This window comes from Nothobranchius furzeri, chromosome 1 (assembly GCF_043380555.1).
Source record: "Nothobranchius furzeri strain GRZ-AD chromosome 1, NfurGRZ-RIMD1, whole genome shotgun sequence".
NCBI lineage: Eukaryota > Metazoa > Chordata > Actinopteri > Cyprinodontiformes > Nothobranchiidae > Nothobranchius > Nothobranchius furzeri.
The window spans coordinates 48454538-48467534 of record NC_091741.1 but is presented as its reverse complement, the minus strand read 5'-3'; the positions used below and the strand labels follow the sequence as shown (position 1 = coordinate 48467534).

At 40.5% G+C, this 12997-nt stretch overlaps 1 protein-coding gene across 2 annotated transcripts in view; it reads left to right on the top strand.

Annotated features, from left to right (window-relative positions):
• Positions 1-12997, top strand: part of LOC107384969 (protein PHTF2) — a 39970-nt gene that overhangs the window by 7425 nt on the left and 19548 nt on the right. For both annotated transcript variants that reach the window (XM_054739683.2, XM_015958522.3), the window contains exon 3: positions 12396-12475. In XM_054739683.2, the coding sequence (XP_054595658.2) occupies positions 12431-12475 (45 nt within the window). In that variant the 5' untranslated portion in view covers positions 12396-12430. The remainder of the gene's footprint in view (positions 1-12395; positions 12476-12997) is intronic.

Genomic DNA, 12997 nt, shown 5'->3' with positions numbered 1-12997 from the left:
TTTGTCGTGTTCATGTCAAATTAAACTGATCACAAAACACAGATTTACTTTCTTTATTTTGTTTTCCTCATCCAACCCCCATAAATCCCTGTGTGTCCTCCTGCAGCACTCCCGAAGGACAACAGGCAAAACAAGACAAAAAAGTCTGACGTGTTGTGTAAAAACTGCTATTTTTAGCATATTTTTAGGGCCAACGTGTTGCTACCAGACGCACAGTGTGAGCAGTCAGGTCGCATCCGAGAACTGGGTCGTGCAGTGTGAGCGCATGACTCGTGAGATCTGCCCTGCGAGGAAGTCGTACAGTTTGAGCTGAAGCTGAGTGCTACGAGTGAAAAAGTCGCACAGTGTACGCCCAGCTTTATTAATATTCTTGTGTGTGTAGAAGTGGGTAATCCTACACACTTCTTTTTTAGATTATCATTGAATCAGCATTGGTGATTGGATTTATGGACAGCGTTCATTCCTCTTTAGTGACAGACTCTTTGTTTCACAGAGGAGGGTTCGTTAGCATTAGGAGTCTGTAGTTTCACTACTGACCCGTATGAGATCAGGTTTCCTTTTTAGCTAACAGAAGTGGAGCTCATTGTGGTCCTGTGCTGCTGTGGTTTGCCTCTTTCATGATCTTGTGTGATGCTCTTCTGCTGCAAATCATGGTTGTAGTTTTCGAGTTCCTGCTGTCAGAACACCCAGATGCTTTAAACTAGAACATTTCATTTTTATTTTTGTCTCATTGCAAGATGTCGTTAGAATAATTTTTCCACCACAAAAAGAATCTTTTGGGAAGGCCAACTTTGCTGTTCTGTACCCACTTGTATATATGTAAGGCAAATCATACAGAATGATGGAAATAAGAAATGACCTTCATTCTGACACAAACTCTTCTGAGCCCCCATCTGTTAACCTTTGCTCGTCTATTGAGCAGCCTTGTGTTTCCGCTAGGCAGGCAGCACGCTCTAACAACCACACCACATCCCCCAAACTGCTCAGAGCAGAGACGTGACCTGTTCTAATCAACACGCTTGGAGCACCAAGATAGAGGAAAGCGGTTAGAGGTGTCATGAAGAACATCTCTCTGCTCTCATGGTTTCTGCAGCTGTTGATTATCAATGTAAAGCAATCTCAAGTCAAAACAAGCAGCAAGCTTTTAGTGTACCAGTTATAAAAAGACTAAGTCATGACCCCAGTGAGCCACTGTAATGGCGGAGATTTTCATGTTCATGAAGGGAAAACCTGTCACCTGATCCCTCATCTGATTGCATTTTTTAGATGTTGTGATTGGGTGGAGATTAGTTATTTAGCTACGTCGCAAGATTTAGGAAACCTACACAGCGTCATATGATTTTAAAGGACCTGTGTCATGCTGTTTTACACATAGCAATGATAGGTATAATATATGATAACATATTAGCATTAGCACTATTAAGATGTCATATTTTTCTGAATTACAAGTTATTTTTGTGAGCCATTACTTCTACCCTGAAATAAGATGCCTGAATCCTATGATCCTATGAGGGCACCAGGAGGTTGAGTGGATTGTCCAGTAATTGGAAGGTTCCAGGTTCAATTCCAACCCTCCTGTTTTTGGATCAAGCATTGTGAAGTGTCACATTCTTTAAATGTGTAGTACACACTGGTGGACGATCATGCCTGTAAAAGTGAAGAGACCTACACTGGATTTCTCACTAGCTGTAATTGTCACATAATTTATTCTGATTATACATTTTGATAAATGTCTGTGATTTAAATTAAAACTATTGGAAAAACCCATTAACCTGGATGGGGACTCCCTATCTTTTACAATCAGATTGTCAACACTGGTGGAATGAAGATTGCACGCATGCATGCTCACGCACACACATAGACATGTTTGCTTTGCAACACTTGTGGGGGCCTGTCATTGATTTCCCTTCATTTTAGTGACTGAATAATGCGTAACCCTAGCCATAAAAAATACTGATCTATTCCTAACCTTAACCCCAACTAAGGTATTGCACACCATACCTCTGAAACCAAGTTTTAGGGTTTTTGTCATTGTGAGGACCAGCCAAATGTCCCCACGTTACAGGTTAAATGTGAAAAAAGATGTAGTACGCTCACACACTCACACACATACACGTGCAGTCATGTCTTGTGCACAGAAAGAGCCCTGACGTAAACTGTGGCCTACATAACACACAGTGCTGGTTTGACCGCGCTCTTTGAAAATAGGTCAGCTCAGGCAGGCGACTGGTCAGACAGATTTGGCAAGCCTCTAGGCTACAGATGGTGTGTGTGTGTCTGTTTTAGATATAGAAATGTCACATTCTTTAAAGGGTTTGTTACTGGGCTAACTTGTGAAATGAGCAGTTTTTGTTGACAGATTGTTCCTGTTGTCAGACTTTCCAGTTCAAAGCCAAACAATGAAGGATGCAAACAAACATCAAAAGTCGTGCTATCAGAAGTGTGCAATGCTGTAATGAGAACACTCTGCTCTAACCGTTTCCTCCTTCAACGTTTTCATATTCTGGGGAACATGTAACTATAATGACTGTTTGTGTTTCTGTTCTGTGGGCTCCATTCCCTGAATATCCTTCAGGAAACCACTGAGTATTTTGGGATCTGCAACTGTGTGTGGCTTATAAAAGTTTTCCTGCAGAAAAAAATACACTGTAGTGTACAGTTAAGCCTTTGCATATGATTATCTCTGCTTGTTTGTGCCCGTTAATGCGTGTGAGCTGACATTAAGTATGATGATGGGATTTAGAGGATTGTAACAAAGTCAGATCTGCCTGTTTTGTTTATCAGTGTTGTTGCAAGATGGGGGGTGTCGTCTGAAAACTCCCAATCTGGGCAACATAAAAAGCCAAAAAAAGACCAGGTTGTTTCTGTCATAGCGCTGTAATAACAGGGTGTTGCTCTGTTTGGGGTTTCTGTTTTGATTTATGCATTTTCAGCTGTTTTTGAGAATGTGTCTGTGGTAGTTACCGGCTCTGCGTGTCTTCATCTTTTTATTATATGACATGAATTATTTTAAATCTTTTCACTGCTTTATGCTCTGTCTCCTTTTTCCCACCTTAGTCAACTTGTTTTTTTTTTAGGTACTCCTTACCAGAACCTCTTTTTGCCTCTAGAACCAACTTAGATCTTAATATCACAGATTCAACAAGATGCTCAAAATATGTCGCAGATGTTCTGGTCCTTATTGACATGATAACATCACAGGTACATCCATGATGTGAAGCTTCCCTTTCACCACTTCCCAAAGGTTCAGGACTAAATTGAGGTCTAGTGACCGTGGAAGCCATTGGAGTCCAGTGAACTCATTGTCATGTTCCAGTTGGAGATTATCTGAGCTTTGTGACATGTGACATCAGAAGTTGGGTCTGCTCTGGTCATAACCAGCAGGACATCTTTGTTAACTCTTTCACTGCCACTGACGACTAAAGTCGTCATTTGCATTTTTTTACTGTGTGGGCATCGGAACGAGCCCCCGCACCACGAGAACAAACATGTCAGCTCTAAAGCCGATCTTCATCCACGTACGTCACACGTCACGTGATCAGGAAGCAGAAAATCCATGTGTTAGGAGATCGTTTTGGGCCGCTGCTGTAACAAAAGTGAGGCGCGAACCGGAAAAGCTTCTGCCGATCACAATTCAACAACAGATTATGAAAGAATGGATAATGCTCGAAACATGCGTATTCTTCCTGATGTAAGAGGCGAGTCTTCGCTTTCTTTTGGTTGTTTTGGCGTTGACATCATCCTAGCACGCAACGTTCTGTGACTCTTAAAAAAACTGTAAAAATGGTGAGAAACGCTGGCAGCCATGGACGTAATTTTGGGGGGGGGGACAGGGGGGACATGTCCCCGCCACTTTTTCCAAAATCAAGTTTTGACCCCTGTACTTTTTACCATCCAAAAACAATATTACGCTATATTAAATTGACACTGGTTGAGCTCTAGGACCAAGCGGAAAACAGCCGTTTGTGTTGAAACCTGTTTCCCATTAGAGCATACTGTAAAGATCCCCCCCCCACCCCCACCCCCCTGTGTCCCCCCCGCTTCTCAAGTGAAAATTACGTCCATGCTGGCAGCGAAGGGCTTTACCTATCAGGAAACGGCTGGCAGTGAATGAGTTAATAGGAGGATCTGTTGTGACATCAATGTTTGTTTCTTGCTTCGCATCATGGGACTGTGATAAGAAACAGTGTATTTTGTAGGGCTGGGGGTAAACGATTATTTTTAAAACGATTATTCTGACGATTATTTTATCGAATAGTCGACTATTCTAATGACTATTTAGAAAATTAATCTAATGATTATTTTTCTATTGCACAATTAACAAAAACCAGAAAATCTCAAATAAATTCCTCAAAAAATTGATAAATTCTTACTGTAAGAGAATAAACACTACAGGCCTTCCATTTTGTATAACACTGCTTTTATTGTGTTGCGGTTGGTTATGTTCTGGTGACGTGTAGAACTTGGGAGTGCAGGCTGCTGCCTGAGAGTTGGTAGAAGATGGAGTGTCTCCATGCTGCTTTGTTTTGGTCACTTATGTGCGTGAGGCGAGTGGTCTTACGGGTTAAACCAAACTCAGGTGATATTTTACACTAAACCGAAAACCCACAACACTCTAAATGTAATAAAAGGGAGATCTACACCACAAAAAAGATGAACTCTAAACCAAAACGTAACAGCTTATCCCAACGCAAGAAGCTGTTAGCGAAGATGCTAACAGTAGCTTTACCAACGTTAAGTTCAAGTTACCAAGTTTAAATAAACCAAAAACACCCAGCAGCAAACAGACCAGCACGGAGGAGAGACTGCTACCACCAAAACAGCTCTCCTCATGTCTGAAAGAAGCTCCTTAATGAAGGGAGAAGCGCTCCCGGTGATTTTCTACATCTGCGATTGACACGAAGCAGCGCATCTGACCCCGGAAGTTGTTGTCCGTTGCCGGGAGACGAAGGGGCAAAACAGGAAAATAATCTAGTAGTGGACGGACGTTGTTCCGGGTCTTCGGTATTTGGCGGAGATTTTAGTGAAGGCGGAGAAGAGGGCGAACTAGAGGAAAAACGGGCAGATTCCTCCTCTATTTACAAACTCCTGGGGATGCAACAAGTTGGCGCGGTGCGTCGACTTCCGGATCTGACGTCGACAAATTTTTAGAATCGAGCCGTCGACTTCGTCGAGGCTTCGCTACAGCCCTAGTATTTTGTCTATTATTCAATTGTTTTGCAAGTTTTGAGGATGATTTAGTGAAGCAGATGGATCATTCGTGCTGTATGGTTGATTATTCGGCCCATGGGAGGCTTGATACAAAGTTTTATTGTAATTTCCTCCTTAAGGACCATGAAATACATAAGAGATGATTAGGGCTGCAACAACGAATCGATAAATTCGATGAAAATCGATTACTAAAAGCGTTGGCAACGAATTGCGTCATCGATTCGTTGTGTCTCACAACTCTTCCAAAAGCGCCCCCCCTTTCCCGCCCGCCGTTGCGCGCTGACAGATCAGCGCGAGGGAGAGCCGGCAGATCAGCGCGAGGGAGAGCCGGCAGGTGTTTGGAAGAGGAACATGGCAGAAGCAGCGAGAGTCAAAAAAGTAAAAACTTTTTAAGTTTGGGAGCATTTTCAGTTAAATCAGGCGAAGACATGCGTTACCTGCAACGTTTAGGTAAGACTTAGCATGGCACGGGGTGATGCAGCGTCTTAAACGCAAGCATGTCGGGATCATCAGCGAGGAAGGAGAGAACTCTGTGTCCGGGTAAATTAAAAACTTTTCAAAAGTGATTCATCCAAGTCCCGGATTATTACACAGGCTAGACATGCCCTAAGCTCGTAAAAAAAGAGTAAAGTCGTGAGCGCGACGCTTATTAGATTAGCGGGGGGACTCGCGCTGCTGCGAACCGGTTCCGCCCAAGGTCGGATTAACTGGGCAATTGCCCAGGGCCCACGAACTCTAAAGGGCCCAGGGCACGAGCAAAATACTGTATCTATAATTTCCCGCTTTATGAGGACTATGGTGACCGTACGTTCCGTTTTCCCCAGACGTGTCCACTTTTCACTCTCTGTCCGGCGCGTCCAGACTGCGGGTTCTTGTATTGATGAAAATGTCCGGCATTTCATCCAGGAGCAGGGATCGAATTATGGGGGAGCTGTATATCCTACACATCCAGGGGAACCGGAAAAAAGTTTTCTATATTATATCATTTTTGGACTCTTTTGAGCAGAGAGCGGCACAGCGCATTGTTGCGCAGCGATCCAGGCAGCTGCTTCCAGCGCACGGTCCATTCTCAAAGTGGCGCAACCAAAAAACTATAATTAGCACACGATCGTTCATGTAGTCTGCACATGTTCTTTTTTTTCTGTCTTATTTGTGCCTGCAGCGCGCTACTGCAGATCTCATCTATGGCAAGCCAGAACCGCCACAATACGCCACTTTCCCAACCCGTCTAGTTTTGGCTTGCCATACTCATCACCTGTGCTGCGGTGATTTCACCTCACGCAGCATCGAAAACGCGCTCTTTGCGGTCAGGAGATCCCTTTGATCTGCTCAGAAGTAATTGATGTGGTGAAAAAGTAAGAATCCAGGCAGCAGTTTTTCTGGAGAATTAAGAGGAGATGCAGGAAGATGAGAGACAGACAGGACGGGAAAATAGTTCAATAAAAACAACAAAACAAAACAAAGTGTTGAAAAGTAAAATGTAGATAGATTTTATCTCCACTACACGTTTTTACCTATAAAACAATAAGTTACACACATGTAATATTTATAAATTTGATACTATTCAGGTCACCTTCAACACTCAGTCACACACCCAGGGCCGTTTCAAGACATTTTGGGGGCCAAGGCAAAATGCCGCCCCCCCCCCCATAACTGGGCTCCCCAGAAGCCTCTGTGTAATTCATACCCTCTCCAGTAGTGTTAGTTATACAGTGTTTATAAAAGCCCCTCAGACATTACTGACATGTTCTAATATTATCAGATGAAAAACTAAATTATCAGACATGCTGTCTCATCTGCTTCTTTTCTTAACTTGCAGAAAGTAACAAAACCATTTGAAAGCCACTATTTGTGGATTCTCTGAAAGTTTCCATAGAGTGTGTGACAACTTATTTTTTCAGTCATTTTTGGAAATAGTGATCAATTTTGATTAATTCACAGCCTATGTTTAATTACATTTAAAAATTAGTTGTTTGACATCCCCAGTTATAATAAATGTCTACAGATGAGTTCAAACAAAACATATGAGAATTGCCCTTAAGCTGTTTAATTGGACCAAGCATTTTAGGTCACAGATAGATGTAGCTTAGGGTCTCTGTCTGTACACCTTATAAGACAATTTAGGTGATGGCATGTTGTTTTTCTGCTATTGAACTGTTTTCTAATAATGTTGTGTTAAATAAAGTGAAGGAAGGAGAGAAATAACGTTTTCCTAGCAGTTTTTAAAAATTTCCCCATGTAATCCGATTAATCAATTAATCGTGTCGAGACCCCATCCGATTCATCGATTATCCAAATAATCGTTTGTTGCAGCCCTAGAGATGATTACGGGTGACACTGACAAGACCACATAAATGTTTTTCTGATGTCATCGCCACAAAGTAACACATGTAACACCATCAAACAATATCGTAAGTACCAAATAAGCGGTGCTACAGCATTGTTGTTGTTGTTGTTTTCCATTCCTTTGGCCTTTGTGCATATCTTGTTTATACAGCATTTGTTTACTACTTGTGTTACTAGCTAACTGGAAGAATGCGCACGGGGTTCGGGGGCCACAAAGAGGGGCCCCGTGGGCCGCCTATTGACGACCACTGTTATAGAGTTTTCATTATACTTGTGTGTTATTGGGATTTTATAAATACAATGCAGTCTAGCCTTCCTTTGAAATCAACAAGACCTTTTCAAACACACAGCACCAATTTCTGGATACTTTTGGTCCATTCTGTCAAGATTGTTGTAGGGGTTTGATTTTCAGCAGGTCGTCTTCATCACATCCTGAGATGATGCCATGTCATTGGGTGATTTAGTTATTTGCGTTAAAAGTGATTGAACAGGTTTTGAAGTAGCCAACTACTATATGTATATTTTATTGCACAGATGTCAGAAAGGAGGAAAGTGAGGTATGGAGGGACTGGGCTTTCTCAGCCCTAGCGCTCACTTTATCCCTTGTTTTATCCATTTGTTTCTACTTAAGTGTTTTAACCCTCTTGGCACTATTTTAATTGCTTTTATTATCTATTTATTCATTCATTGTGATTTACATTTCTTATGTTTTGTGTAAAGCGCCTTGGGCTTCCTGACAGGGTTGCGGAAGGCGCTTTATAAATAAAGCTTTGAGTCGAGTTGAGTCGGAGGTAAGAGAGATCACACATAAACATCAGTTTTAGACTTCAGACAAACTTCCTTCCTGTATCTAAAAATGTTTTTGATATTTTAATGTAGAAGCACACAATAATGCACATTGAACTCTGTTTTGCAACATTTTGTAGACCCAGGCAGCCATGCACCGTAACCGGTTAGCAACATATTCTAGTGCTTGAGGGACATTTTGGTTCTGCTGCATGCTGGTGATGACATGGGAACTGTTCACATTTCACTAAAACATGTTGTCTCCTAAAGAATATCGCATACAGTCTCTAAACATTCCAACTTTGCTTTGTTCAAAACGAGTTTGGCTCAAATACAGACAGGTTTACATTGTTAAAACACCGTCCACCACTGCAGTCTACAAGCTATCAAACTGCCAAAGGGTCCTTCCTCTACAACGGTCTCTCACACTCGGACTGCAAACACAAGCTAACAAACGTCTGCGGTGAGATGTTCTTTAGGGGTTTACCTTCTGTACTTCACTGTCTCTTTGATGCTGACTCGGCTCATTTAAATGCAAACTAGTGTTGAAGTTGAACTTCCCTGAGCGTGATGACATCAAATCAGACTGGAAAAGAACATGTTAGGGATTATCCACGGCGCGAAGGCTGGTGGCGCTGATGGGCTTTCGCGTGCAAAGAAGCAAACGTTTACTTAGGAGCCGTTCAGCTATAAGTCGTAAAAGTAGTGTAGAAAGCAAAGCAGCTTTCCTTAAATTGTAATACTAGAAGCTTTTCCAAGGTTTCACTTGTTTTAAATTAGGCTATTACAGTAGTTGGGAAGTTTTTTGTACTTCTGAGGTGTTTGTGTGTCGAAAATTATTAAAACATTATTTTTTGTAAGATCCTCCCATTAGTCGTACAACCTCAGATAAACAACATTGTATAAGAAGTTTCTTTTTGCTATTTATTTGAAAATAACTCTGATGAAGGGAGCTGTGTCTAATCTTGTAGAACCAGAAAACTCTGCACGGTCTGTGTAACTTTATCACTCTCTCACATCTTTGTGTGTTGCGTTTCCTCATTTTTTGTTAGGTTGTACATTTCATTTACACACACCTTCCCTCATGTCCATGCTTCGGTCCTGTTAGCTTTAGGTTTATTTGTTTTTTAAATCTGTTGTAAATGTATTAAAGTGCGTTAGAAGTTTAGTTTTGTTGCTTGTTACTGAAAGGTGTATACTTCAGTTTCAATCCTGTCCTGAAAGCCTCACACTCACTGCAGAACAAAACCAGCAAAAAGATTAATAATTAAGAAAAGTAGAAACTCAGTCACATGAGGATAGAAAAGTGGCAAAGAGAGAAAAATAAATAGGAAGGACAGCAGCTAACCACAAAGAGACAAACAGCTGATTAAGAACCACATCTTCTCATCTACTGCGTCTTCCTCCACTGCCTGAAAGATGCGTTCTTGAGAATAATCTATGAATGATGATGCTAATACTGTTCAGAGGATTTATGGGTTCTTACTGAGAGTACGAGAGAGGGAAATGTGTGTGATTAAAAAAGATGACAGGAAAATAGAAATGCTAATATTCTAGGATGTGTTCATCATGTTTGGGTCAAATTTTTGGACGGAGCTTGATGACAAATACTGATTGAGACGTTGTGGTCTCTAAACCGAGATAGAAAATTGTGCGTCATTAACTTAAAAAAAACTATTCTGTAGTAACGGATTTATGATTGTAACGGAATTGAAGTGATGTAACTATCTAAAGTTGTATTTTAATACACTGTAAGTAGTTCACTTTTTATAAACAGAAGAATAGGCTGTTTTTATCATCAGGGAGTTTAATTAAACACTCTGTATTGACTTTGAGACAAGAAAAGAGAGAGAGATGGGATCGTTTGAGAATCTTTAATTTCTGAATTATAAATTCTAAACAATCTACCAGGACTACCTCTGTGATGGATGAAAATGGATTCGGATGTTGTGTTGGTGCGTGTGTGTGTGTGTGTGTGTGTGTGTGTGTGTGTGTGTCTGGTTCAGACTCTCTAGGCTGACGTCATTGAATCTGGTCGTCTTTGTTATGACTAGATATCACGAGGCTTATAAAGTGATGACGAGCTGCTATTTTGCCGTGTACGTACCCAGTGGGGGTCTCCCAGGTAGATCAGGAAATGCCAGGTCTGGAGACCTCGGATGTACGCTGGAGCTGTCGGTGAACGTTTCAAAGCCCGTCTGGAGGGTCGACCCCGGTACCGTTCGGCGGTGTCAGCAGGTGCTCTTATTTTGAAAGGACGTCGTCTGGTTGTTAAACGACGAAAATCTCCCGCTTCACAGTTCTTAGTTTAAAGACGAAACACATCTGGCCAGGCTGCGCTTTTCTTTAGGATGACGGTGAATAGAACTGAAGTCAAAATGGAACTGCCTTAAAATGGCGTTGCCTTGTTTTATATCTCTGAATTGTTGATAAGTTGTAGTAAAGCGGATTGGACACTTGAAGTCAACACCAGATTCTCCTGCGGCAGCCGAAAGCTCTGATTGGTTGGAACAATGTGTCATGTGTTTCTATGGAGATGAGGATCAGTATGTCTGTGCCGTAGTCCTGTTTTCATTAAACATAATTCATGACATATTTATTTCACAGATCATTCACTTGATTATTGTTGATCAACATCTGTTTTGCTTAATAATTTTAATCACAAATAAAGTACTTTGATTAAGTAAAGTTTCTTCTTCTCCTTCGGACTCTTCTCCTGGAATGTAAACAGTCTGAGGAACACCCGACCTTGGTTTTTCTACACGGGTGTTATTGTGCACAGGGGGCAGCTGTATGGAGTTGAAAACAATGAACTTCATAACCTTACATGATGCATAGTTTGAGGATTATACATTTGTTCACCAGCACAAAATAATTGTGTAATAATATTACTGCTATTGTGAGCCATATGTTTCATATAAGGCACTCTCACTGCTGCTTGTTGTGACTGTTTAATTGTCCTATTCTATGTGAAAAGTAATGAGAACAGAGAAATGTTTCCACCCAGACCTTTTTAGATGTGACACACTCCGAGCCTGATTGCAGTGTGTATTCATAAGAAGAAGGAGCGTTAATGCCAGATATTTCTTTTGGGATAGTTTTGAGTTTCAGTCTGTAACCATCACTGTTGTGTTAGCGTTGCTAGCATGTTAGCATAGGAAGGCTAATTAATATCAGCAGCTGTTTGTTTTTCTTTAAGAATTAGGTTTAAACTTAAAGTAGTAGTGCGGTTAGTTCAGTAGCAAATTAGTGTGAAAAACAACAGTTAAAAAATAATGTGATAAAGTCATGATTTTAATAGTAAAATATAGTCTTGTGATTTTATTTACTTGGATTATTGCCTACTCATTAAATCTTGTTTAGTTTTATTTCATTTATTTTCTTTTCCCACACAAATGACACATAAGTTTATTTTGTGTTCTAAAAATGTTTTAATAGTTAAATTTAGATTTAGCAAAACAGTTTTTATTGCAGGGAAAAAAACATTTGAACATCTTTTTTGCAAGTTCAGTCTTCATGTTTTGAATGAATGTATCAAATACTGGTTATTCTGAATACTGGTCATCTTTATAAAAAGCTCATTTCAGCTCAGTTGAAAAGTTTTAGGTCTATAAACCTTTGGTGTTTACTGGCGTCTTTGTGGCAGAAATCTAAAACCAAACTGACCTGTTTATATTGTTACTACTGCCTTTAGCTTGTAAACATTAACTCAGGTGTTCAGTGTTGTGTAAGTGTGTGTCGGAGACGAGTATGAATCAGCAGAAATGATCATCTCTGCATACAGCCTGGTGTCTGAAGGCTTCCTCATATTTCTTTTGGTTGAGGACTTTTGTCTCAGTGTGTGTAATTATGATGAAGGTTCCTTAAGAAAAATCCATTAGTAATCGGGTAACAAGTGTTTATTAAAATAAGGTGTGTGTGTTCTTCTCCCTCCTCTTTGTCTGATCTGAAGACACACCCTCTTCTCCAGGTGTAGATCTCAACCGTCCTCTCCTCGTACTCGTTATTCCGTCGCTCACACCGCTCTCCTTTTTCTCTCTTTCAATTTTCAGTCTAAGATGCCCTGAGTGGGAGAAGAGAAATGTAAATGGCTTCCAAAGTAAAAGATGCTGTGGTGTGGTACCAGAAAAAGGTAAGACTCTTTCCTTAAGTCCCAGTGACATAAAATCTATAAATGTGCTTTTGGGTTTAAATTATCTGCATAAAAATATTTGAGGGAGAGCAGGACTGAGTGAAGAGCAGTGTGCTACGGATGTATTTCACCTCTATCTAGTCTTAATCTGGCAAATAAAATGTTCTTGAGGTTTTCATAAATAAAGGATGCTTTTATTTAGCGGAACTGAAAGGAAACATTTTTTTTAGTCATACAAGCTTACCATTGTGTTTATTATGGGTTTTTGCTCTTATTGTGTAGCTTTTTTAGTCTTTAGACTAAACTTGTTTAACATTTTTAAAGTGTGAAAATTTCAGACGATCACATAAAATATGGAACCCTACAGATACAGTAAAGCTGCATCCTGAATGATGAACTTAGGACAATGTCATCATGTTTGTTTTAAAAATATCTCATGGGAAATCTGAATAAATGCAAAGTTCATTAAAAATAAGACTTTACTGTGGGGGAAATGTTTGCCAGAAGAAGATCAGCGTGTTT